This window comes from Numida meleagris, chromosome 18 (genome assembly GCF_002078875.1).
Source record: "Numida meleagris isolate 19003 breed g44 Domestic line chromosome 18, NumMel1.0, whole genome shotgun sequence".
NCBI lineage: Eukaryota > Metazoa > Chordata > Aves > Galliformes > Numididae > Numida > Numida meleagris.
The window spans coordinates 528,629-555,349 of record NC_034426.1 but is presented as its reverse complement, the minus strand read 5'-3'; the positions used below and the strand labels follow the sequence as shown (position 1 = coordinate 555,349).

General features: G+C 52.6%; 2 protein-coding genes across 3 annotated transcripts in view; both read left to right on the top strand.

The window, feature by feature from the left end:
* RNF43 (ring finger protein 43) overlaps positions 1-20,413 on the top strand; it is a 54,881-nt gene extending 34,468 nt beyond the window's left edge. The window contains exons 2-10 of one of the 2 annotated variants that reach the window (XR_002443996.1): positions 2,743-2,865; positions 5,673-5,747; positions 6,395-6,526; positions 7,044-7,145; positions 7,612-7,767; positions 8,287-8,389; positions 8,808-10,325; positions 17,400-18,003; positions 19,245-20,413. Coding sequence is in view for 1 of the 2 variants with exons in the window: in XM_021415642.1 (XP_021271317.1) it covers positions 2,743-2,865; positions 5,673-5,747; positions 6,395-6,526; positions 7,044-7,145; positions 7,612-7,767; positions 8,287-8,389; positions 8,808-10,325; positions 17,400-17,443 (2,253 nt within the window). In the remaining variant the exon portion in view is untranslated. Of the gene's footprint in view, positions 1-2,742; positions 2,866-5,672; positions 5,748-6,394; positions 6,527-7,043; positions 7,146-7,611; positions 7,768-8,286; positions 8,390-8,807; positions 10,326-17,399 lie in introns of both variants that reach the window. The other variant, XM_021415642.1, reaches the window with a different exon arrangement.
* On the top strand, positions 21,985-24,993 carry SUPT4H1 (SPT4 homolog, DSIF elongation factor subunit). Its single transcript, XM_021416072.1, has 5 exons — positions 21,985-22,131; positions 22,377-22,483; positions 22,557-22,612; positions 23,022-23,075; positions 24,578-24,993. Exons 1-5 carry the CDS (start codon positions 22,063-22,065, stop codon positions 24,643-24,645), a joined length of 354 nt encoding a protein of 117 aa, XP_021271747.1. The 5' UTR covers positions 21,985-22,062; the 3' UTR covers positions 24,646-24,993.

Here is a 26,721-nt window from a genome sequence, read left to right as displayed (position 1 = left end):
TTAGGTCTGGCTGATCCTGCCTTCGGGCAGCGAAGTGGGCTCCTTTCAGGGTCATCTTTTTTTCTGCTGTTTTAGAAGCGAAGCCCACAAGTGAGTGGCTGGTACTTCCCCTGTGCCTGCCATTCCCCAGGGCATCTCTGTGGGCAGCTCTGCAGGTGGGCTCCTGCTGCTCCGTGCCGGCGTGCGAGTGCTGCTGGCACAGCGTGGGGCAGGTCGGTGCGCAGGCGGCAGGGATGCTGGGAAAGGCTGCAAGAAGTTAGAAAGACAAGTTTGGTATTTTGAGAGGGGTGGTGTGGGTGGAACAGACAGAGAAGAAGCTGCCATAGGCTAAGGAAGCAAGTGGCAGCAAGCATGTAGGGATGTGCTCTGCATCCTGCTGAGCAGGTGGCAGGAAGAAATGGAGTGACAAAACCAGGGGGTTCACAAGCCTGACTGACTGGATTTTGCCCTTTCTCTGCTAGATTTGAGAGGCTTCTTAGGAGGAGAAGTGACTTATTGGTTTGGCAGTGGGTGCTGCAGAGGTCCCCAGCCTGGAGAAGCGCTTCAGTCCTGCAGGCGGGGAGCTGGTCTGTGGCCACACATGGTCTGGTTTTGGGGGCAGTGAGGGATGCTGATGCAGCAGCTGGAGCGCAAGCCCTGTCTTCACTGAGGAATCTCATAATATTTGTTTTTCCACATGATCCTTGGCTTACTTTTTGGGTCTGCTCTTGTCCCGCGAGCACAATGTGCAGCTGTGATTGCTCACTCGCTCAGAATGCAGTGTCTGATGCAGTGGAACTGCCAAGAAATGCAGTTGTAGGATGTGAAAAGTAAGGGCAAGGTCCTGCTGCTTTGCTGTTGCTTGACAAGTTGACTGTCACCAAACAGAAGGAGAAGTGGTAGAAGGAGAGAGTAGAGACGATTGGGAACTCCTCCTGGCTGCCTCCTGCTCACCTTCTACAGAGTGCCAAGGAAGGAACCTGCACTCTCAGCTCCAAGAGGTGGTTTGTGCCCAGTGAGGGACTCACTGCAGAATAAAGGGAGGAGCCAGTGTGCCCCAGCCCCGTGTGTTGCAGCCTGCAGGGACACTGCATGCCTGAGGCTCTTCTGGCTGTGGGTTCCCTGCTGCTGGCCGTGCCCTTTGTGGGTGCAGTTGTGCTCCTGGCAGGAATGCACAAGACAAAGGACTTCTTTTGGCCAGGAAGATCAGGTGTCCCAGAGTGAAAAAGGGAAAATCACAGTGCCCAGTCTTAATAAGAGATCACAGGGAAAGCTTTGGTGCATTCATCAACATTAGCAGGTCTTTCCCCCATTTACCACCCAGGTTCCCCTCCAGGATTTCATATACACTGCTCAAGATTATTTGGAGATGCAGAATCATTAAGGTTGGAAAAAACCTCTAAGATCATCTAGTCCAACCATCCACCCACCACCAATATTGCGCACTGACCACATCCCTAAGTACTACATGTGCCCTTTCCTTAAACACCTCCTGGAGTGCTGATTCCACCACCTCCCTGGGCAGCCTGTGCCAACACCTAATCCACTTCTTCCCAAACCAGCTGCACACAGAGATGTCCCCTGCCCCTGTCTGCCCCATACATCTCAGCAGCATTGCACCCTGCTGTTTTTCTTGCACTAACGGGACCCTCTGAAGCCCCTTGCTGCTGCAGAGCAGTGTCTCATGGTGCACTGGGGGCCTGGGCTGCTTCAGGAGCCTCCCCCTGTTCTAAACCTGACAAGTCAACTCCCTTCTGCACAGCTCTGTGCTGCAATTACCTGCAGAGCAGGGCGTGCTGCTGGGTGGACGCAGGCACAAAGCCCTCCCTGATCCTGCTGCTTCATGATGCTGAGCTTTCTTGCTTGCTTCCCACACTTCCACACACTGATGCATTAATAAAAGATGACCAACATCCTTAGAATTTATAGGCTTTTCTGTACCGTAACCTCTTAACGCACTGCAGTTTAGTCACAGAGGACACCTGCCAGCTTGTCTAGGAAAAAAGCTGGGAAGGTTCATGCAAGATGGCAGGACTCCCCAGAGGGAGCCAAGAATTGCAGCTTCCTTTGACCTCCCATCCTTCAGCTTTCCCCCCTCCGCCAGGCTCAAAATCTTGGGGCAGTTGTACAGCACTGAGGCAGGGACGTGATGGGGCTCAGCCCTAGTGCCAGCAGCTTGGCTCAAAGTGGTGAACATTTTTCCAGGGGATGTGGTCCTTGAGATCTTCCCTTCTCCCCTCTCATTCCTGGTGCTTCCTGGAAAATGCTTTCAGTTTTGCCATCCTTCCTTGGGCTTCTTTAGCTGTTTCTCTACAAATTCACCATAGTGTTGATGAGTTTGGTGGCAGAAGAAGTGCTCTGTTGTGATGGGAAGCTGGCTGCGGGCAGCAGGTCCAGCACCCCAGGGCCTGGCAGCACCCAGGCCAGTGCTGTTGGGTTGCTGCATCCCAGAAGTCAAGGACTGTGGCCTCATCTGGCTTTGAATATCCATGACTGGGACAAAGCCAGACCTGTGTGATGCTGATAGCAGACAGTCCACCTTTCCCTGGGATATCTTCCTGGTGAATCAAAGCTTTGATTTGCTCCTTGAGCCATTCAGACCTTCACTGACACTCAGGCATAGCCATGGGATGGAGCAGTGAGCGATGCCCTCTCCTGCACCCACTGTGCAGGTCCTAGAGGCACGGAGTTTGCAGTGGGCTTCAGCCACCCATCACCGTGCTGAGCCCCAAGATCTGAGCTTCCTTTGCTTCTGTCCCGCAGTCCCACCCGCTGTCCCTGTGCAACACCAGCGAGGATGAACACACGGAGTCGGGATTCATCACCATCGTCAAGCTTGAGCAGCCAGATCGGGACCCCAACCCATGCCTGTCTCTGGCTAACAAGGTACGTGCAAAAATGCCCCAAATGGCACCAGTGCAGGAAATGATGTGATGCAGGAAAGAGTAATATTGTGATACTTCACTGAGTGAGGCACACGAAGGATCAGCACTGAGCAATTCAGACAAAAGCAAACCAGACAGACTAGAAATGGGACGTGACTCCTGAGCGGTGAGGGCCACCATCCATCCGCCTTCCGAAGGAATGGGAGATCTCAGAGGTCTTCGGGTCGAGTCTCTGTGAGACAATGCCTCAGTGAATGGCAGTTACTGTGTCAAAAGTTGAGGTCACTGGTGCAATTCTCTGGTAATAAGGAAGTCAGGTGGGAATGAGGGTCATTTTAAGCCTTAAAATCTTCGTGACTCTGATAAAGTTGAGCGGATGGAGGCTAACATTAGTTTTCTCTTCAGGGGCTGAGTCTGTGTCCTTTCATTGTCTCTGTATAAAGTGTGTTATTTTCCATAAGTGCTGCACGAACTCGAAGAGCCTTGTTTAGCTCTTTGCTTTGTCTGGATTGCATTCGGGTGATGCAGCCTCGCTGTCTGCTCTCTGTGGATGGTGACGTTCTGCTGGGGACAGGCTCCTTTCCTGTCCTTGGCTGCAGAGGTCGGGCACAATTTGTACCAAGCAGCCCTTCCTGCGCAGTGTTTGTTTCACAGAGGCTGTGGTGACAAAAGCAAGGGAAGGGGAGTGATGCTGAGACGACCGCTGTGATGGATTTTACGGCTCGAGGCTGCTTTCCCACGGCCGTATGGGCAACCAGGTGGCAATGCCCACCCCTTTCTGCACTGGTGGTGCTGGCAGTCAGCCTGCCTGCAGGCACTCCTGCTGCAGGACCTCTTCTGGGGATGCTCACAGCTCTCTCCCTCATGCAGGACTGGTTTAGCAATGAAATACAGGCAGATGTTCTTCAGCTGGCTGTGTCCCTGGGCTCTACTTTTGACTTGTACCCTGACTCCTTCACCCCCTGCAACTGCCGTCCTTCTGCACTGGGGTCTGTCTACTTCTCTGTCCTCCTGAAGCCTCTGCCCAGCTCCTTCCGCAGATGTATCCCCAAAGCTTTGCATGGCACTTCTGTTTGAGAGCACAAGGGCAGCTGCGGGCTGTGGCTGGTGCTTGGGCAGGAGCATTGTTCCCTTGGCATGCGTTGCCTGCGGCAGAGCTCTGCATGTTGAATTGCAGCGCTATATCAACGCTGATAAAAATAGCCATGTGCAAAGTGTTATCGTAACCTCTCCTGCAGCTGTCACCCAGCCAAGCAGTGCACACAGACAGCACTTCCAAGCCCAGCATGAGAATGACTCCATCAGCCACCTGATGCGCTTTTCTGCTTCTGTCCTCTTAGCTGCTAGCCCTGCTTCATCATCAAAGGTGACGTTGGTAGGAAGGTGTCTGATCTACCTGGGGAGAAACAGCCATGGAGGACACATGGAGTGAATTCAGATTGATTTATTTCCATTTCTGCTGCATCATTTGCAATTCTGCAGTGTAGTTTTTCCCCATGTGAAACACTGATTCCATGTCTGGTTGTCAGACTGCTGAAATCTTCTAAACCAACCTGTAAATACATATTTGCACTGAGAGTTTCCAGTCCTCAAAGAGCAAAGTAAGCTGTACCATGGCTGCAGAGACCTGACACAAAGACAGCAAGCACTCAGCAAGCAGGCTGCGGATAGCCCGGGCACAAGTTGCGTTCTCTGCAACAGGAGTCTGAAAGATGGTGTGAAAGATCACTTGCCCAGTTTCAGTTGTTTGTTTCCCCACCATCGGTGTCTTTATCAGGATAAGATCTTTGTAGAGCTCTTCACTGTTCATAAAAGCTTGACTGTCTCCCATGGGTGGAAGTCGCTACTTGAAAGTCCTGTTTGCTTCTTGGTGCTGGAAAACGCCAAGGTTCCTCTGATCCCAGGCAGAACCCCAGGCTCTGATCCCTGCCCCGAGCCTCTAATCCCACTTTTCCAGCTTCTCCATTTGATCTACCAAACCCAAGAGTGCCTAGTCCTGTCAGTGACTCGGAGCCTTCAGCCCAACCTCCTGGAGCTCCGTGGTCTTCCCCACATTATCCATTCCCATCCTATCCCCAAACCCCGCAGCCAGCCCTGGCCCCCAGCTCCTCCCCACCGATGAGATGAGTGGAGGCTGCTCTCCAGCACTGCGTTTGATATTGCAGCTGGGAAGCTGCGGCACTGACCTCTGGCCCCTGAGCTGGAGTTTGGCAATGCAGCGGGTAAACTGCTGCAGCAGCTCCAGCAGATCCCTGTTTGCACAGGCGCTCAGGACGCTCAGATCAAAGCACCCTGCATGAGTAACAGCGGCCCAGCCCTGCACTTTGTTCACGTTCCCGGCTCCCTTTCATAAGAGCTGCCTCTGCCTGCCTCGAGGGCTCGGAGGGCTCGGTGGGAGAACGTGGGTGACCCTGTGAGGTCCTTCAGCGTGCTTTGACCTCACCGGCATGGTATGCACACTCACTTGCGTGGGTCCCAAAGCTGTCCTCTTCAGACTGCACCAAACACGACGCCATGAGGAGCACATCTGATCCTGCTCCTAGTCCTGGGCCTGCAGCCCAGGGATCACCTGAGCCTCTCCCCAGTGAGTGTGGAGGACAGGGAGCAGAGAAAGCAAGAGCAGGCGCTGGTTTTACTGCATTGCAGTGCAAGCACAGAAAGCGGGACGTAAGCTACTTCCTCAATCCAAGCAGTGGGTATTTCTTTCTCCTGTGAAGAGTCAGGGAGGCAAGTGCTTACCCAAATGGCAGATATAAATGCAGATGTGCAATATAAAATGTTTACTGAAGCTTCTGTTCTTTTGGACAGGCAAAGCTGGCAGGGGAGCGTGGAGCTCGTGCAATCCTTTTTGACATTACCGATGATGAAAGTGCTGCCGATCAGGTACAGACCCCACAGGTGTTACCAACTAAATCACAGTGCCCTTCCCCATCCCTAAATGTGCATAGGTCAGGACCCCCCCCACCAGCACACGGTGGGAGGTCCCAGGAAGATTGTGCAGCCTGGCTTGGAGTGTTAGCTCTTACCCAGCTCACCCACACACACAGCACTTGCCACTTCTGCTCACCCCATGGCACATCCAGATCTGCAGGCAGCACAGGCAGCTTGTGAACAGCACCTTGCTACTCTTGAAGGATATTTCCTGGTCAATTAAAGGTGCCCTCCAGAAGCTGAGTGCTTCCTTGTGGGAAGTCATAGATTACCAGAGCCCATCCATTAGGGCTGGTGTAACTCAGAGGAAAGGTGGTGTCTCAAGTCTTCAGGCAGAAGTTATGGCCACCGTGGTATGCTGTTGGTGATACTATGGCTACAACTTAAACACTGATGCTTCCACTCATCTCTGCAGTGGAATAGATTCCTCACTGAAATAATCAAGGGATAATGAAAAACATCCAGCACTAGATGAGAGCACGGACAGGGGAGCTCTGCCTAAGATTAGCAAAAATCTGGATGAGAGATCAAACCTGGCAGGGGTAGTCATTCTTTCAGGCTGTTCTGGAATATCTCTCACTGTGTTTGTTTCGTTACAGCTGAGAAAGCCCAGAGGTCTGAGTCAGCCCGTGGTGCTGATCAGGGGCCATGATGCTGAACTGCTCATGGGCGTCGTGAACAAGAACAGAGAGGCCCATGTGAAGATAGAGGTCAAGGAGCCACCGGCTTGGGTGAGACACTCTGTTCCCACTGCTTCTGTATCTTTTCTCCCCAGGACATTCCCAAAGCTGCTGAGCTTCCTTCCCCAGGGTTGGAGACGACATACCTTTGCAGGAGTTCTGCAGAGCCATTCTTCCTGTCTGCATCATTCAGATGATGTGTGGAAAAGAAACATTCAAAAGCTCTTTCAGCTTATTTACAGCTTCTTTTGCTTGAACATCATGAGCGAGCTGAGGGGCTTTCCTATCTCTTCAAATGAGACCAAGCCTTGATTTTCTTATCTTGTGCTACCTTAGATCATGGCCTATAGTGTGCGGAGGTGCTGCAAAATCAAAAGTCCATTCCTGCAGAAGTGTGCAGAAAAGTCTGAACCCTTTTCCTTTTCTTCCATCTGTAAAAACCAAGGAAGCAGAGTTTGGCTGAAGATGATGTATCCAAAGGCTGATGGTCAGGAAGAGATCAGAATTCCCCTGCTTAGCCTCTAAGTCCCATCCACAAGGGTAATTTCTTTCCTGTTTTATTCAACAGCCTGATTATGATGTGTGGATTCTTCTCACTGTGGTCAGCACTGTTGTCGTCATCATTTTGATTTTTGTTGTCCGCACGAAGTGCCAGCTGAACAGGACACAGGTAAGAATCTCACTGAACAGATGTGTTTGAGCAAACAGAAATGCATTGGGGGCAGCCCTGGACTCAGTGTGGGAGAGGAAATGTGTGCCCTGGAGACGAGGCAGGTGTGTGCCTGGGATGTGTGGAATGGTCCCGAGGTGGGCTGGCAGCATCCCTTGCGCGGTGATCTTGCTCTCAACCTGCCACACCACCCAGTCAGATGTGTCCCTGGATTTGAAAATACTGTGCTTTTCCAATAGAAATACAAGCCTCTGTGGCTCAAAAATTAAGCAGCGCTGAGTGATTTTGAATGTCCAGTGTCAGTTATCTCCTGCTGGTGACAAAGTCCCCTCTGGATAGGCGAACAATCACCCCTGGATATCGCTCCCAAATCTGCAATAGTCACATGTTTGAAAGTGGAAGAACCTCGAGGAACATGATAACGCATGGCTGAGCATCTCCTGAAAGCCTCCTTTCCTCCTGGCAGGACTCGGTGCAGCAGCAGACCATGCAGGCCATCGGGCAGCTGGCCACGCGCAAGTACCAGGCCAGGTGCCGGCAGGCGTCGCGGTGGGACTCAGCCAGCAGCTGCAGCTCAGCCCCGGTCTGTGCTATTTGCCTGGAAGAGTTCAGCGAGGGCCAGGTAGGCTGCACGCATGGCTGTAGGTGAGCCTCAGCTCTGAGCTGCCGTTGGGCAGGAGCTTGGCAGGGCTGGGAGGCCCTGGGGAGGCTTCCTTCAGCAGCTCCTGAAGGCTGGGAGAGGCTCGGTGGTGATGGAAGTCTGACTGCCCCTTGGCCAGAAGGCACTGGTCCTGCCTGCGGATTCCAGTTCCCTAAAGATGAGTCTCCAGCTGTTACTGAAGGGTATAATGTCCATCATGTGTCCACGTTGAAACAGTGAGGCAAAAGTGGGATTTGCTTCTCCTAACCAGTCAACCCATAATCGCAGCTCTCTGGGCTACGTGCAGTGAGCAGAACCGAAGATGCCAGGCAGCTGCACAGCCCCCTCCATACAAAGCTGGGCAGCAATGGCTCGCTGCATGTCTCAGTCTTTCAAATGTGGCCTCCTGGAACATCATGAGCTCCCTCTCTGTACCCAGCTCTTGGGACAAGGTTCTTCTCACTCACTCACCCTCCTCCTCCTCTCCCTGCTTCTTTCTAGGAACTGCGGATCATCTCATGCTCCCATGAGTTTCACCGGGAGTGTGTTGACCCCTGGCTGCAGCAACACCACACGTGTCCACTTTGCATGTTCAATATTCTTGGTAGGCATTTCCCAACCAGGGACATGGGTGGGTGTAGGATTTGTGCCCAGGAGGAACGCATACCCTTGGGCAATGCACACAGTCAGTGCAGCACATGAACATGTGTCTGGGTGCATAGGGGTACCAGGTGGTGTGTGCATGGCGTGGGGATGTCTGTGCATGTACACAGGGAGGTTCTGGGCTGAGGAAGGATCTGTGCCAGTCCCAGGGGCTGTGGGAATAGGAGCTGGGGCTTGGGGTCAGTGCACCAGAAAGGATGGGGGTATGCAAAGCATCAAGAGGGTTTGGTGGTGGCTGTGAGTTGCCACAGGGCACAGGTGGGATGTGGGTATAGGTGTGTAGTGGAGGTTCAGTGGTGCTGGGGCCATCGCATCCGGGCTATGGGATGCACACTGGATGCTGCCTTCTTTTTTTGCAGCCCGAGACTCTGTGGACCAGGCCACAGTGGCAGGCTCCAGGCTGACTTCTCGGGACACGGAGCCTGGACGGCGACTGCATCTTTTCCGCCAGCACCCAGGACATTCCCTTTACCACCTTCCACATCCCTACCCTCAGAGGAACCTCAGGAGCTTCCCCCCAGAGCCAGCCCATGGCAACCCCTTCTTCCACTCTCCGGAGCTCTCCCAGCTGGATTTCGGCACCATCCACTACATGCCATACAGACCAGCCAGCTCCCTGCCCGCTTGCGGACACGCGTCCCCCCTGGCCTCCGGTTTGCGGGGCCAGCAGCACCCCAGCCCCCCAGCGTGTGGGCAGCTGCCCCACAGGACATGTCCCCTGCGGCCCCCGCCACCCTGCCTGGGGCTGAAGGCAGCCCTGGCACAGCGGCAGCACCGGGCGCCCGTCCTGCGCCGGGGGGTCAGCCATGGGCACCAGCACAATAGCAGTGGCTCCGGGGAGAGCTATCTCACGGAGCACAGCGGGTACCTGGCGGACGGGCCAGGCAGTGACTCCAGCTCGGGGCCCTGCCACGGTTCCTCCAGCGACTCCATGTTGAACTGCACAGACGTCAGCCTGCAGGGCATCCACGGCAGCTGCTCCACTTTCCGCAGCTCCCTCAGCAGCGACTATGACCCCTTTGTGTACTGCAGCTCGGACGGGCCTGCCGTGGACGATGGGCTGGAGCGGCAGCGGGCGCCGAGGGAGACGCGGCCCAGGTCCTTGGACCTGATGGTGCCCGGCGGTGCCGCTCCGGCCAAGGCCCAGGTGCTCAGCCACGTCCACTACCACCACCACCAGCACCACCACTACAGGAAGGACGCGGAGTGCCCACCCAGCCGGGCTGGCCCGGGCCCCGGGCAGCGCAAGTCCCGATACTCTGGGGCTAAGGTTGGCTTTCACAGTGCTCGGACGCAAAAGAGGGCTGAGAAGAGCCATCATTGTCAGCAGCCTGTGGAAGGCAGGACAGAGTTGCAGGAGGCTCCTCCGGCAGGACAGCCAGCCTGTCCCCAGCAGGACCGGGAGCCCCTGCATGCCCCCTGCACTTCTCCAAACAGATTGGACTTCGGTGTAGATGCCAACAGACAGTCGGGAGCAGTGGGCACGTCCCCTGTGCTGCTGCCTCACAGACACAGCTCACAGAGCCGACATCACCGAAGGAAAAGAAAGTGTCCCCTGGAGCTCGATCCCACTCTCCTGCCCGAGGACTCAGCCTTGCCCAAAGCCTGTGATGCTCAGTTTCCTCACGGCCACTCTTCTGGCCATCGCTGCTCACCTGAGGTCCAGCCCCTGATCCCAAGCTCTCCCACACCCTGCGGCGTGGGCTCCCGGCCGCTGTGGAAGTGCTTGGTGCCGCAATCCAGCTCTGAGCTGAAAAAGCAGGAGGAGGGGATGTCAGGACAGGAGGGAAGCCGCGCGGTTCCTGCTGGTTTCTCAGGAACAGGCCCCCCAAGGCACAGTCTCCACCTGCACTGCCCGGCTCAGCAGTGTAGGCAGGGTGAGTCCAGTCTGGGTCTCCTCTTTTGGCAAGGAGATGATGAGCGTGGGTTGCTGCAGGTGAGGTGGGAAGGTGCTCCAGGTGCCCTCGTGGTGGGTTTTCCTACAGGACTGCTGGTGACAGAGGTGTGCTAGATCTCGCCCATCCTCAGGTGATGGCCGGAATGATTGGCACCTGCTAATGGGTCATCTGAGCACACCAAACCCCACAGTCCCATCCTAAAATAATTCCAATGGGAAATAAGGCAGCTCTGTTGGAGTCTCTAGCAGGCGGAGTATCTCCCAGAGGAAGGAGTGGAACCACATTTCTGGGTATCCTCACCTCAGCCTGAATGTCCTGGTGGCGGAGCCATTGTTGTTAAGGCTCACTGGGCTTTGCTGCTGCAGTCAGCCCCGGCTTACCAGCCTCAATAAGGAAGTGTGTGTACATGGCTGCGGGTGGCACAGGAACAGACTGAATGAGTTTATGGATTTGCACATCCCTCTTGTCTCCCTGCCCCTGCTGTGTGGGAGTTGTTTCCTAGTGTCTTCTGGAAATTAGAAGTAATTAAGATCTGGCCCTTTGCCTAACTGCCGTACATCAGTTCTTCCTCCCTGCGTGAGAGGGAAAGTACGTTTGAGAGCAGGATGTTTGGAGGAGCCTACCCAGGCTCAGCTCCCTGGTTCCTCTGCAAACCGCGAGCTGCAGGCTCCCCTCCTCGCCCTGCCACTGACTCACTACCGGTCCCTGTGCAAATCATTTTGATTTAGGTACCCTGTACAGAACTAGCAGCCTAATTTCTGGCCTGAAACTCGTGACTCACCGTGCCCATTGTACCACGCAGATAATAACTTCCTCCCCACGCTGTCTACCCAGCCCCACACCCCACCCAGGCTACCGGCCGCACCGTGCCTGCAAGGAGGCAGCGGGGAGGAGGAGAGACTGGCTGGGCAGGGGGCTTGGTGCGCTGCCTGCAGCACGCCGTGCTCCCCACCTGCCAGAAGAGCCTTTTCCCCTTCACAGAAGTGCCTGGCGCTGCAGATGGGTGATGGGGGGGTTTCTTCAAAGGGCCCAGAGGGATGCTGCTGCTTTAGGAGGTACAGCAGTGCAGGGATGTCTCTGCAGTTTGCTGATGATGTGCCCGGAGCTGGAAGCAGTGTGCAGCGCTGTTGTCAGGACACAGTGTCAAAGCTCCATGGCATGGTGCATTGCTCAGGAGCCAGTGCAAGCTCCAATTTCCAAACAAAGTCCATGCACTGATGTGGCTCAGCATGGACCCCACTGTCCCCAGTCTGGGTGGTGCCCAGGAGGGGCAGTGCCATCCCTGGGGGCAAATAAGCCATGAGCAAGGGGAGAGCAAAACAGCTCCCAGAGGAGCTACAGGTCCCTCTCATGGACAGCGTTGTCTGCAGCATGAACAGCCTCGGCCCCAGCTCTCACGGCCCAGACACTTGTGACATGGCTGCTACTAGGACACACCAATGCCTCTGTCCTCTGCTCCTGGTCTCAGGGCAGTTGGCGCTTCTTCCAGATGTGGCCATGGAAGTGGTGTGAGGAAGCACCTGGTGACTGTGACAGTCCAGGGCTTTGCACTGTCCCCTCCACCTTGCAGCAGCAGAACTCAATGTTCACCAAAGATTGCTGCAGTTTGGGACTGATGGGGTCTAGGGAGAATGAAGGGATTGTGGAGCAACCAGAGAGCCCTGCCTGGAACCCCCTGTTCTGCAGGGCAGAGGCAAGCAGGGCAGAGAGGATGGAACCTGGGCTCTTGTCCCTGCAGTGTGCATGTGGATGACCTCCAGATCGGGAGGTCAGCCCAAGTGCTTTCTTGTTTGGCAGTGGAGGTACAGCCATCCGACTTCTTTATTTCATAAACCTCGTACCATGAGGCACAGGGGCTGCAGGATGGCCTGCCTGTTCTTAGCTTCTCCCTAAAGGAAAAGAATATGGGAAAAGAGCAGACAAAGGGGCAGACAGCTTTAGGAATGGAGATGCCTGGCATGTACCATGCACTTGCTTTGGCGGCCACTACCCTGCTCCCCTTCTAGGAAATGTGTGATGTTCTGCCAAGTCTCGGTCCTTACTCTGATAAAGCCCTCATTTCAAGCAGAGCCTATTTCCTTCTCTCTAGCTGTCTGAATTTGCTGATGTTTTTCAGATTGTTTTCTTCTTCTCCTGTCTGTGTCTCCTTCCTTTCTGTGATCCCCACTGGGAGGACACAGGGAGATAAAGGAGAGCACATGTCCTCCGCCAGCCCAGAGAGAGGGGAGCAGCAAGGGTTCACCAGGACACTTGCCGGCCCCGCTTGGGCTCTGTGTGCCTAATGTGGAGCTCCAGGGTATTGCTGTGCTGTGACACTGCTGCTGTTCCGTGGCTTTGTCCCAGAGGCCCAGAGCTTGCCCATGCTGATGGTGTGATGGGGAAGGCACTCTGACACCTGTCCAGAGCCAGTGCCAGGGTGACTTTGCAAGCCCCCTGTCCCTCTTACCTCCCTCTGCCAGGAGCACGAAGAACTGATGTGTATGAAGTCTGTGGGACCCTATGTCAGTCTGACTGCTGTAGCTTCAGTGGATGCTTACCAGAGAGTCAAAATTTCTTTATAAGAGTGAGAAAATACTTAGAAAGGAAAGATTTAATTTTATTAGGAACTAGGGAAAGTTGTAGTGAGCAGGAGTTCCTGCAGGGCTTGTGCAGAAAAACCATCAAGCTGAAAACATATTGCTTGTCATGACACAACCTCTAGAGCTACAATCACATCAGTGCTTTATCTTAGGAAGGGACTGGACATGAATAAGGGGAGGACAGGTAAACGCAGCAAAGAACAATTGGCAGTCCTGTTTAAGTGGGACGCACAATAAAATAGACAAAGAGACCAAGGAGAAATGCAGATACATGTCTAAATAAAGGTTGCAAGCTAAAAATGTAAGTGCATGAATTAGAAAGCCTAGCTTTATGTGACATTTTTGCCGTTAACTTTTCAGAAAGCCAGTAAAAAAACCAACATGATGGGACTGCGCAATTTCCACATGGATTTATAGAGAGGAGTGCGTCTTCTCTGGTGGCATGAGAGGAGCACTCTGTGTTAGGGAGGGTGTAAAGTCCAGTGACAAGAAACACAAAATCCCCAGTTGTGTCTAAGTAGAAAGTAGGTGTTATTAGGGTTATAGTGCAGTGCTTTAGCATGGGCTGCAAAAAAAGAGCCCATATAAACATGAGGCTCTTGAAATAATAGTGAAAGAAGCAGTGGAAAGAACAAGATGCTTTTGGGCACAGGCATTGCTTAAAGACACAGGAGCAGAAGCCCAGAGTCACACATCTCAGCAGCCACAAAAAGGCCCCAAAAAGGGATGGCGGGGCAGCACAGCAGAGGGCAATTAGAAACAATAAGCCATTCTTCAAAAGTGAAGGTGTGGCCAGACGAGAAATCAGAAGGGTTGAATGTAAAGCTAAGAGCAGAGCCACATGAGGTGGGAAGGGAAGACTTCTGTGAAGAGCTTGTGCAAAGCAGAAGGACTATCAATGCAAAGATGTTCATCTCCATCAGTAGGAAGAAGCATGCTGCAGGCTCTGCGGGAGTCAGGCGTGTCTAAGAGGGCTGTTCAAGGGCAGAGCATAGCAGAGAAGCAAAACGAACTTCGTGCATCAGTGATCAGCAGGGAAGTGCTCGAGGAGGTTCTCACCCAGCACAGCTCATGGGTTAGAGGATCCCTCCCTGATCACATCATCAATGTGAGCACTTCTGAAACTCATTAATAAAGTGAACAGTAAAAAAATCGCCAGGGGTGTGGATTACTCGCCAGAGCATCTTGCAAGGGCTCAAATAAAAAAGAGCTGAACCACGAATGTGGACTGTAATCTGCTACCCATGGCCAGAGCCAGAAGGAAGAGCTGAGGGCAACATCAGCTTCAAATAGCTGAAGCCATAGAGTGATGAGCCTGACTTTCCTGCCAAGCAAATTGTTAAAAATTCAAATCCAAGGTCTGACTTGTAGACGCATGGCTAAGTGTGAAATCCAGGGGAGGAGGCAGCACAGCTTTTGTAGAGAAAGAGAACGCTTCCCAGATCTTACAGGGGAATGAAGCTCTCAAAGGATAAGAGAGAAGGTACTCGCATAGGTAAATAACCAGCTGAAAAACAGGAGACAAAGTGCAGAGCAGTCTTAATGGAGGAGAGTTACTCGGGAAGGGAGAGAAGTGGAGTTCTCCAGCTGTCAGCACCTTTCATCAAGCTCATAAATATCCTGGGCAAGGAGAGGAGATAACAAAGTTTGTAGAAGACAAAATCCTTCAGGACTGTCAGATTTAAAACTGGTTACAAAGTGCTACAGAAGGATCTCCTGTTGCTGAGTTATTGGGCAATAAAGCGGTGGGTGAAATTCCATGTAAGTAACATGAAATGCCACACAGGAGCAGAGCTGCTTCGAAGTACCCGTGCACGGCAATGGGCCCTTCTCACAACCTCAGGAAACACGTTCTGGGCTCAATGTGAGCACCTCTGCCAGAGAATTGCTTGGAGCTGGCTGGGGACACGTAGAGGAGCGGCAGAAAGTGCCATCGTGCAATGTGTGAACCTGAGGTGCTTCCAGAGCTGGAGTGCAACTCATCACCTCTTCTCATAAAAGGATGGAGCAGACCTGGGAGGAGTGCAGAGGGGTGCAATCACAATGCTGAAGTTTTTCTGAGGAAACAGAATATAGAGATTTTCACATGGGAAAAGGATGACAAGCAGTGGATATGATACAAAATCAGGGAGAGCAGAGCAGATGGCAGCTAAGGGACATTCAGTCTTATAACAAAATAAGTAGTGGCATCAAACAGTAAACGGAAGCTTTGCAACATGCAGTGAGATAAGACATGGTTCATAGTGAAACTGCGGTGCTCCGTGCCCAGAGGATGTAAGTGCCAGAAGTAAAATGGGTTCAAGAGCCTAGATCAAGAGCTATCAAATGCAGAGATGCAAATACTATCTCTGGCTCAGGAAGTCCCTAAACCAGGGTTTCCAGAAGCTGACAGTGTTCCTGTGGGACATGGCACCCTCCAGGTGTGTGCATACCTCGCCCAGCTCTAGGTAAGGCTGGATTTTGGTGAGGCTGAATCACAGCCCCTGCAGAAACTCCCCTTTCCCAGGCAGTGCCACGCACTGGCATCATGGATGATCCCAAAGATGCCTGCAGCACCTTGGAGCTCATACAGCTTTTCTTGGTGTGGTTTGCATAAAGATACATCCCTGCTTCCCCTGCCTGGGAGATGAGCGTGGGACTTACAGCTCTGACTTGTTTCACTGAAGAATCAATCCTCAAGCAATGCTGAGAGGATCCTTTTAAGAGAAGTCAGGCAACTAGCAGCAAGTTACAGCTAGATGGCTTTCCTAAGCCACCCCGGCACGCTCGGATCTCATCCCTGAGCGGGCGGATTGCTCCCAGCACAGAGTGGTGGAACCTCGTGCTTTCTCTCTGGGAAATCTCATCCCCTGCAGCACGTCAGCATCCTCCCTCGCTCCCCCATCTCCTGCTCCTTTTTGCAGCCATTCCCTTTCATGTCATGTCTTTGATCTTTACTAGAGAGAGAGGGATTAGGGGGAGAAAAGACCGCCATTACAAGTTAACACCCGCTGGACAAGATCTCTGTTCTATCAGCAAGGTGTGCTCCTTCACGTCTTCACTCTGTGCGGGTCTATAGCTCATCAGCTTTGGATCTCCCACCTCTCTGTCTCCTGATTCAGGACCTTTTAAAACTTTCAGTTTGTGTAACAGGGGACACTCACACAGGCACAGTTTTCAGAAAATATTTTGATAATCCTCTTTGAGACTCAAGGCTCCTTACTGACCACAAGGCAGTCGAAGCTGTCCGGCCTCCCGTGTGCAGTGTGTACGCCAGCACACCCGAGGAGCAGCTGGCAGAGGTGTATTCAGCAGGCTGCCTGTACACATCACGAATGCCAGATCTCACAAACTCTGTCTTCTGGTACTTCAGCCATGACCTGCACACATACATATGTATAATGCTGTGTCTGTCCATTAATATTCCCACATCTGTGAGCTACGTTTTCAAAGCAGAATCTCCTTTAGTTGTTTTCTTCCCATATATTTAATTTGCAGAAGTCCTGTTCCTACAGCTGGTGATTTGTAATGAACAAGAGTCTTCTGTGGCTGATTTGAAAAGTTGTTTTGAATTGCTCTCTCTGAATAGCTGCGTGGGCATTTGTTTCCTTTTGATCTCAAGAACATTCAGGAAAAGGGAAATGTGAAAAATAATGCATGTATGCATTTACCGGGCTGTGCTTACCTTGTGTGAGAGCTCTGGGCAGGCTTGAGAGACATCTGGGAAAGGGAACGCAGTGGACACATCAGCGCTCAGCGACATTAAGGAGAAAAGGACTGGCTGAAGCAGTAACCAAGGGTGCACGGTTTCTAGGCAGCCTTTACGCTGAGTGTTTCAATGCGACCTACTCAGCTCTTGCCTGTCAGTAATTCACCAGGCAGATGGGGCTGGGGAGGAAGGAACCACAATCCTTGCTGGCTGGGTGCAGGGCGTTGGTGTTAGTGGCAGACCACCACTCGTTGGTTGGTGGCTTTTGGGACTCAGCAATGATTTGTGAACACCTTGAAACACCTGTGCTATACCTTCCTTGCGCTCACACCTCTCTTGCAGTCTCTTTTTGTTGTCTGGAGTTTCTTTTGTTGTCGTCCCTTGTGTCTGCAGGGTGGTGCCGTGGCATGTGTGAATATGAGCCAGCAAGGTTTTCTGGTGCTGATAATTTTGACATGGCTGTACAGATTTCTCTCAAAGAGCACACATCAAAAACTCTCAAAAGCAAGCATCTAGTAGCGAGGTGAATCCTGGGATGCACCACATCCTCAGCTTGCTTTTTCTGAATATTCAAATAGGAGTTTGATGTCTTATCTTTATGTTTTGTTGTGTCTTAACATAGAGGAATAACCTGATTGTGGAGGTGGCCAGAAAAGTCCCTCCAGAATACTGGGAGAAACGTTGTGGCTTCCACTGCAGAATCTGTTCTCTATTGCAGTGGTCAGCACAAGGCCCTGGAGCATTCAGCTACAGCTTACACTTTCTTTATTCTTTTTTTGACTGCAGGATCTGAAGAGGAGGTCCAGGATGTCCATGAACACTCAGTTTAACAAGACACTGGCTCATTTGCTTACGGGAGAGCTGGATTGGACAAAGATGTTCAGCACACCAGCCGGAGTGCAGCTCACACCTTGATGTCTGCACGTATGGACCAGTCCTGAGCTGCACGGCCCAGCTGCGATGCAGACTGCAAATAAGCAATAACTTGTGGTCTCCTCAACGTTTCCACATTGTGATGGTCACAAAAACACAGAGCTGTGTTCTCCAGGTCCTCTTCTCCTGTGAAGGCACAGGCAGCCCATCTTCATCCAGTGGCATCTGTCTGCATGGGCCAGCTTGCTCAGAGACCAGTCCTAGGAGTCCCCAGCTGGAGAGCTCGCGGAGTGAGTGCAAGCTGCTATTTTGGCATGTTCATGTCGCAGAAGGTTTTGAAAAACACTTCAGAAATAAACAAGCCTTCAAGACCAAAAGCTGCAGGAATGACTTTCTGTGGCCTGGTAGCTCCCGACTTCATTTCCTCTCTTAGGTCAAAAGCCAGACTTCTTCATTTAACTTTTCCACTCTTATTTCAGACACAGGAACAAGGTATTCTCCATCCCAGCACTCACAGGTACGCCCTGAAAGGTTCTTCTTCCAACTTCATTGGAAACCAACATCACTCACCACTTTTCACCAATTCATTGTCCCTCAGCTGAAGCCAGCTCAGCCAGGTGCTGCGTTTTGCCAGCAGTAGTAGAGATGAAGACCCAGGGACAATGTCACCGCTTCTGGGAATAAGTTGGGTCAGATTCTCTCCATTGCAAAGAATCCACCCTCTCATCTTGTAATGTGAATACATCTCTCTTTTTTACCCTGTAACGCCTCCATCTACTCTCAAAACAGGTGTGGACAGCCCTGTTTACAGCTTACATGATTTGAGCGTATTTCAAAGTTTAGATGGCCCCATCACAGGAGTCATTGCAAATCCTTGAGTTCACATGGCTCCTGCTTCTCTCCTGCTTCCCTTGTTGCCCCAAGACACAGTACAAAAATCCCAGTAAAAGCATGTGTAATAAATGCAGAGCAGAGCCCCATCTATCACCCAGCCTTATCTTTTTACTTCTGTGAGACACTCGGAACATGACCAGCTCTTGTTTCCTATGTCTCATAATTTGGTGACATTCAAGTAAAATAAAATCAGGCAAATTCACAATATGAAACCCAAACAGTTTTCATACAGTGAGGATTTAGACTGTGAAGTTCACTGCCTTAACTGACCATTCAGGCCAAAGAATTAGCCAGAATTCCACGTGGAGAGCATGTTTATAGGGCACCAAGACTGTCTCAGGTTTTCAGAGTTAATGAAATATTGGGAAGGATAGGCCATTAGAGCTGAAGGTAACTTCTGACAGAAACCTGATATAGGGACAGAAATTCCCCATCTCTGTGATAAGCTCTCCATGTCTTCCTGTGAAGCAGCAGCTTCTTCCTCAGTTCAAGAGCAGATTGGCTAGATAGTTCCAGTTCAGATTAATCCAGCCTCTGCCTTCCTTCTCATCTGATGAAAGCTTTTATGGGGCTTGCTACCCTTAATCCTTGAAAAAGGCATCTTTGTCCCAGCTGCAAGTCACTAACATGATGTTATTAAAAGCCAACCAGTAAGACGGCTTTAAACAAAACACAATTCCCTTGCTACTGTTCATTTTCTTGTCTCCTGTGATCAAGTCGCTGCAGGACATTTCAGACTAGAGAAGAGCTAAATTTTTCATATCAAAGAACCCAGCAGAACTGTATTCTAACCTTTTCAAGCTCCTCTTGTCTGTCCTACAAAACAAGCAGAAGACACAAGTGCAGATGTTTTCTCTTTTGCAGGAAAGCCAGTCTTGAAGAGAAAAAGAAAGCCAGGAACAGGTCTAGATTCCCCCTGTTCAGCTTGTTGTGTATATGGCACATGGCTTGTCTCCACCAGCCCCCTACATCCTCGGCCGTCCCAGAGGGCTCAGATGACTTCACAGATGGGGGTGATGAAGTCAGGGTGCTCCCACCGGTTTCTTTAGGAGTCAAGAAGGCTGAGAGCCTCCAAGGATGCATTTCACTGCCTCAAAGGAACGAGTGTCTAGTTTGCAGTCTAAAAGTACTCCTTTCTCTCCTAATCCTACAAAAAGGAGGATTGAATCTCAGCAAGCCCCAAGCTTCTTGGAGAAAGTGGTCAGTACTAACAAACCCTTTCCACTCCCTACTGCAGTATTACTGGACTGTACAGGGCTACGCCCGCCTTAAAGTGTTTTCATTTTCTGATTTTTACGCTGCTGCTACTTTTCATTCAGAAAACAGACATCTCCACCCTCTCAGTGGGGCTTGCTGAGCTGAACGTATGCAGGTCTGCGTAGGTGGGTTCGCGGGTGGGATGAGAGGGAGGAACTCTGCAGGAAGATGGTTTTTGAAATCCTTTTCTGTCGATGGACTACAATCCTCAGCCACCTAAAAGAGAAGTGATGTTTGAGAACTTGGGAATGGTTCCTATTGGTTCCTGTGCTTCTCGCTTCAGAGTGAGACTTCTGAGTGGTCAGTACCCTTAGGCTCGGTCACTGCATGTCCTCAGCATCACTGCAGTGAAACAGCATTTGTTTTCCTTTATTGAGTCCATAGACCCAGCTGAAAACTGACCGAAGCCAGAGCATCCCAACCTTGCTCTATCCACAACGAAACCATCAGTCCCTCCCCAGGGACCACTTTCTTCCCAGGACCTTCAGCCCCACCAGAATGGGTTGCTGGGCCAGCTGGACCTCCTCCAATTCTGCACAGAGCCTCTGCTCCTCCCTTTTTTAAAGTTCAGATCCTTCTAAATGTGAATACAAGTTTGTTTTTTGTTTTGTTTTGCTGAGTCTGTCCTGGGCTTGGGAATAAATTATCAACCAAAATGGAAGAATAGGTTTTATATATATGCAACACTGTGTATTTATGTCTGATAAAAACAAAGATGTGTGAATATGCTGACGTGCTCAGAAATATATTTATTTACTAATATATTTATCCATGTACCCGGCCTGTTCGCGTGTTTTTGTTATGTACAAAGCCACTAGGTGTGTGTTTTAAGAAGTTTCATGGCTTCATGTCTGAAGTTCCATGGGGTACACGAGGGACAAGCAGGTGATCCGAGACAGCCAGCACAGCTTCACCAAGGGCAGATCATGCATGACACATCTGGTGGCATTCAGTGATATGACAGCATCAGTGGACAAAGAAAGGGCAACTGATGGCATGTACGCGGACTTCTGTAGGGCCTTTGACATGGTTCCCCACCACATCCTCATCTCAAAATTGGAAAGACAGGGCTTCAAAGGGTGGACTGTTTGGTGGATAAGGAATTGGTTGGAAGGTTGCAGCCAGAGGGCTGTGGTCAGTGGCCCTGCGTCAGGTGGAGGCGGTGACGAGTGGTGTCCCACAGGGGTCCATCTTGCAACCTGTATTCTAACATCTTTATCAGTGACACAGATGATATTAAGTGCAACCTCAGCAAGTTTAATGATGACACCAAGCTGAGTGCTGCAGCTGATAGAACAGAAGGAAGGGATGCCATCCAGAGGGACCTTCACAAATTAAAAAGGTGGGCCCATGTAACAAGGCCAAGTGCAAGGTGCTGCATTTGGGTGGGGGCAATTCCAGATATGTATACAGACTGGGAGAAGAACTCAGAGAGAGTAACCCTGCGAAGAAGGGCATGAGGGTTCTGGTAGGTGAAAGACTCAACATGAGCAGCAGTGTGCACTTGCAGCCCAGAAGGCCTCCAGCACCCTGGGCTGCATCAGCAGAGGGGTGGCAGCGGGCAGGGAGGGGACTGTCCCCCTCTGCTCTGCCCTCATGAGGCCCCACCTGGAGTCCTGCGTCCAGGCCTGGGGCCCCCAGCACAAGAAAGATGTGGGGCTGCTGGAGGGGGTCCAGAGGAGGGCATGAGGGTGCTCAGAGGGCTGGAGCACCTGTAATACGGAGACAGGCTGAGGGAGCTGGGGGTGTTCTGCCTGGAGAAGAGAGAGCACCTGGGAGACCTCACTGCGGCCTTACAGTACTTGAGAGGAGGTTTTAAACAGGAGGGAGATCAACTTTTTACAGAGGTTGACTGTGATAGGACAAGGGGGAAAGGTTTTAAACTAAAAGAGGGGAGATGTAGATTAGATGTCAGGGGGAAGTTCTTCACCCAGAGGGTGATGAGGTGCTGGCACTGCGGCCAGAGCTGTGGGTGCCCCACCTCTGGAGGTGCCCCAGGCCCAGGGCAGCCTGAGCTGGTGCCAGATCTGTCGCTCAGCAGCCCTGCCCACGGCACGCGTTGGAATGAGGTGATATTTGAGGTCCCTCCAACCCAAAGCCGTTCTATGGAACTCTACGATTCCATGAAGACGTTATTTCAGACCGGCTGCCTCAGCCACCGGGCCGAGCGCCCGCAGCCCCGCGTCAGGCCTGCGCTGCGGGAGCGGCAGCGCTGCAGCCAAGGGAGCCGGCGGAGGGCGCTGGCCTCACGGTGCGGGCCTCAGCCTTGCCCCGGCTCCCCTCTCGCAGCGCCTCGGCGGCTCCTTCCGCCGCCCCCGCTCCCCCGGGCCCGGCGCTCCGAGGCCCGCCCCCCGCCGCTCTCTGCCGCCCCCCTCCGGGCGCTGCCCGCTCCGTCCCCGCTCTGCGCGTGCGCGGCGGCGGCAGCATGGCGCTGGAGACCGTCCCCAAGGATCTGCGGCACTTGCGGGCCTGCCTGCTCTGCTCCCTCGTCAAGGTGCGCTCCGCCGGGCCCGCGGCCTTCGCAAGCCCCTCCTGGGCCTCTTTGTCCGGGCCTTCCCCCCTCCCCGTCCCGCTCGGGCCTTCCCCCCCGACCCGGCCTATCCTCCACCGCCGCCCCTCCCGCGCGGCCTTGCGGGTCAGTGCAGGACGCGGTCACTGGGCGCGCTGCGGTTGGACTCGGTGGGCTCAGCGGTCTTTTCCAGCCGCGGTGACTCTGTGGTTCTATGGTTCCCCGCGCAGACCCTCGAGCAGTTCGAGTACGACGGCTGCGACAACTGCGATGCCTACCTGCAGATGAAGGGCAACCGCGAGATGGTCTACGACTGCACCAGCTCCTCCTTCGACGGGTGAGGGGGCCGGGACGGCGTGCGCGGTGGCAGCGGGCTGGTGACAGTCCCCTCATGTTCCTCTCTCCCACAGGATCATCGCCATGATGAGCCCCGAGGACAGCTGGGTCTCCAAGTGGCAGCGCATCAGTGAGTGTCATCCGCTGTTCTGCCCCTAACCACCCTCTGATAGTGATAGGGTGAGGGGGAATGGCTTTAAACTGAAAGAGGGGAGATTTGTGTCCAATGTGAGGAATAAATTCTTCTCCCAGAGCGCGGTGAGGCACTGGCACTTCTGCTCAGAGCTGTGGGTGCCCCAGGCCATGGATGGGCCCTGGGCAGCCTGATCTGGGGGGGCACCCATCCCATGCAGGGATGGGGCTGAGGTCCCTTCCAACCCCAAACCACTCTGTGGTTCTGTGATGCTGGGCAGCAGGATTTGTTCCTTGGGCTGCTGCGGCTCCTGAGGAGGGGGCACCTGTGCAGGCTGAGGCTGGTGGGGCTGTTTGCCCACCTGGCTGCTGCCATGCAGAGGAACTCAGAGCTTTCTTTCCCTCAGGTAACTTCAAGCCGGGTGTGTATGCAGTGTCCGTCACTGGCCGCCTGCCCCAAGGTAACACTGCTGCTGTGTAAGGGAGTGCTGCTGCACAGGTGGCCACTGAGGGGTTGGTTGTTTTGTATATTCAGCACTGTATATTGGCCAGTTACACTCTCTGAGTGTTACACTGTGTTGATCTGATGAAGTCAGCGTTTGGGGGTCCAGTAAACAGTGTTACAACTGAGAGAGCACACCCCATGTGCATGAAAGGATTAGCCAGGTGACTGCAAAAAGGCATGGAATGGGAGGCAGAGTTCACTGTTCCACAGACAGGTTGTCTGTGGTCATCTAGCATTCTGCTTGCCAAAGGTTGGTATTAAAATGCTGCTGAATAAAACCTGTGATGCAAGACTGCACATCAGAGTGATGAAATGTGATTAAAGCCTGGCTACAGAAAGTGTGCACATTTCAAGCTGTACAGCTTCAAGGAAACAAAAATGAATTGTGCAGAAAGGGTGCTGCTGGGAAAATTGTCTTGATGAGGACTGGTGAGCAGATATCCCTTTCTACTGCAGTACTGCACTGAGGGCTCACATCAAGCTAAGGTGCTATTTGTTAATTTATAGGTGCAGTGGAGGGTGTAGAGAGTTGGCCCTACCTTCATAAAGCAGAAATCATATTTCCAATTTGGACGAGAGCCACTGTCCTGTCTGCAGCCCAAGATCAGACTTCTAACCTGTGTCCCAAGAGGGCTGCAGTCCCCCACACCCAGTGTAAAAGCTGTACTTCTGTCTGGAATGCCAACTGCTTTATTCCTAACCTGAGCTCCACCATCTGTGTTAGGGGACAGCTGGAACACTGTGAGGCATGAGGCCTCCTGGCACAGCTTTGGACACATCTGAAGCAAGTAGAGCATGGCAGTGATGCCATGTGCTCCGCGCAGCTGCAGGCAGAGCGCAGCCATGAGTGCAGGGCAGCAGCAGGAGGGGATGCATATGGGAGATGCTCTTGGGCCTTGCATAGTTTGGGGAACATCCTCACATCACAGGCAGAAGCAAGAAGGGGCTGGGGAGCACAAGAGCCAGCAGGCTGCACTCGAGGGCCTTGCAGGCTGTCATTTGGCTGTCCCTGATGCGCAGCACTGGTGAGAGCTGTCCTGAACCACGTGATGCTCTTCTGATCTCGCTGCTATGGTGTTACTTAGAAGGTGGGAGTTGCAGACAAGTCACAGAAGTGACCAGGAGGTTTAAGAGCAACCTTTCAGAGCTTGGCCTGTGTTGTACAGTCATGATATTCAAACGTCGACAGGTAGAAAATAATGCAGATAAAGTCTCTGCCCAATGTGTTTTCCAAGGCAAAACTTGAGTCGATATTTGGGTGCTCTGTCCAGGCATTTAAAGTAGAGGAGGGAACGCTCTTAATAGTGAAGTTGACACACTGTTAGAAGGAACTAAGAGGAAGATTGTCCAGTTCTTAATCTCTGCAATGAAGAGATATCTACATGATAGAGCAACCAGATTTTTTTAGGGCTCCGCATTCCTAGAGAATTCTGAAATGTGTTTGTGTCCTTGTTGCAGGGATCGTCCGAGAGCTGAAGAGCCGCGGCGTGGCTTACAAGTCACGAGACACAGCTATCAAAACCTAAGGGGCTCTCGTGCAGCGTGGAGGATTCCCTGGTGCTCTGCTGGGCTGCTCAGCAAGGCAGCTGGCACGTGGGGCACTGCTCTGAAACCTTTTAGTTTTAGCATGAGGGACCTGGACTATGAGGGAGCTGCTGGCTCAGCTGCTCTCGCTCAGTACCTCTGGACTCAGCCGTGCAACTGCTGGACCACGAAGACCTTAAAATCTGTTACAGCCTTGACAGGGAGGGGAGTGTGAGTAGGTCTGGGAAAGAGGTGTTTAACGGTGATGCACAAACCTTTTGTAGTCAGCATGGGTAAAGAGGACTTGGGACACAACTGTAAATATTTCAATAAAACATGATTCCTGGTCAGTGTGGAGTCCATCATGTATATTCAGCCACTAGTTTCATCCACCATGGGGAGCAGAAAGCATGGGAAGGGGTTTTGCACTCAGTCCCATACCTGGCACACTGCTGGTGTGGTTTGGAGTTTACACCCAGCACCATTTGTCCATAGGCCATGGACAAATAATCCCATCTCAAGAAGAGGCTCCTACCCTGATTGTCCGTGGGTGTCCACTGCTGTGATGGACAATCACAAGACTTGTGATTTGTGCTTTATGTCTCCTGGCTGGATGGAATATGTAGGATGATGCACAGAGTGCTCCGTGTGGAGGTAGTTGTCCAGAGGTCACTGTGCCCTGAGCCTGCGGGGTCCTGTAGCAGGGATGGGAAGCAGACTTGGATGACTTTTGGCCTGCTGTTGGTCAGTGCAGGCAGAGCGAGATGAACCCATTGCTGGTGTAACAGAGGCAGCGCCGGGCCTTGCAGAGGGAGCGATGGGGTGTTGCTTCCACAAACGGGTGGAAACACCCACTCAGCCTTGCGTTTGTGAAGTTACTGACGTCAATGCATGTCGTGAGCATCAGCTTGGCTAGTGCGTGCTTCTGAGAGAGCTGCTCTCCTTTGCTCCTGCTTAGTTTCTTTTGTTCTGTTTCTGCAGCAGCTGCCAATCACAAAGGTGACTTGTCCAAGCGCAGAGTCCTAAATCAGCAGCTCTGTGAAACAAGCTTTTTTATTCTAGAATAATCCTGTAGATGATAAACCTGATTTTTGTGTTCTGTACGCTACAAATATTGAAAAACTAGTAAAAGCCTGGAAAATGTATCTGATATAGGAAAAAAGCGGCTGCAGTGAAGGGAACGCATTGCTGGTGGGGTTGACGTTAGGAGCAGCAAGGCAGTGTGCTCTTTGTCCTGCTCTGCTGGACCAAGTGTGGAGCTGGCCCTGAAGAGTCCCATCTTGAAGACATGGAGCAGCAGGTGCAGGTCCTAGGGAATGGGAGGATGCTGGACCTGGCCTTCATGTCTCCCTGATGAACATCCCAGTCTCCAAAATTACCAGATGATTACCCTCTAGGCTCGCTTGGTTGCAGATGGACCTGAGAGTAGCCCAAAAAGGCTGTGGGTAGGTGTAGCGTCAGGACCAGGGTGTGACTGCCACGTGTCAAGGCCTGGAGATGTCGGGCCCTGGAGGGTATTTCTGGCCAGGCTGTCCAGGGAGAGGCATGGGACAAGCTGGGGATCCCGCAGGGTACAGCCTCCGGAAAGCTGCCTCCAGCGCTGCCGATTGAGGTTGGTGAGAGCTGATGAGGTTCAGATCAAAGTGGTCCAGGAGGATGAGCTGGGCAGCTTTCTCCATCAGAAGGCAGTGGACCTGGGAAGTGAGGTTCTGGCTCTGGCCAGGCTGGAAGGATCCTGTGTGTGGCAGATAGGACGATCGTTGCAGCCATGCTCAGCTCTGCAGCCTCACTGCTCAAGTGCCACGGGGTGGCAGCAGGGCTTTGTGGAGAAGGGCTGGGGCCTGGGGATGGGGAGAAAAGCTGCTAGAGGTGGCCCTGAGCAGGAGAGACCTGGGGCACATCTCCACTTTCCATCTCTCTTCTGAGCGTCTTGGGAGCTGTACTGCAGGCTCCCCCCACCTTCCTGGTCTCCAGAGTTGGGGGGTGCTCCTCCAAAGCACATTAGCTGTTGTGTCCCCTGGTGCAGGGCCGACAGAAGGGCTCTGCACAGGGCCCCAGGCGGTGCGGGGTGCTCAGCC

Bases quoted from the DNA above. Each gene is read 5' to 3' on its own strand.
- SUPT4H1 (XM_021416072.1), top strand. From the start codon at position 22,063: ATGGCGCTGGAGACCGTCCCCAAGGATCTGCGGCACTTGCGGGCCTGC. The intron at 22,132-22,376 runs GTGCGCTCCGCC...TTCCCCGCGCAG, and splicing joins TGCTCTGCTCCCTCGTCAAG to ACCCTCGAGCAGTTCGAGTA. The intron at 22,484-22,556 runs GTGAGGGGGCCG...TCTCTCCCACAG, and splicing joins ACCAGCTCCTCCTTCGACGG to GATCATCGCCATGATGAGCC.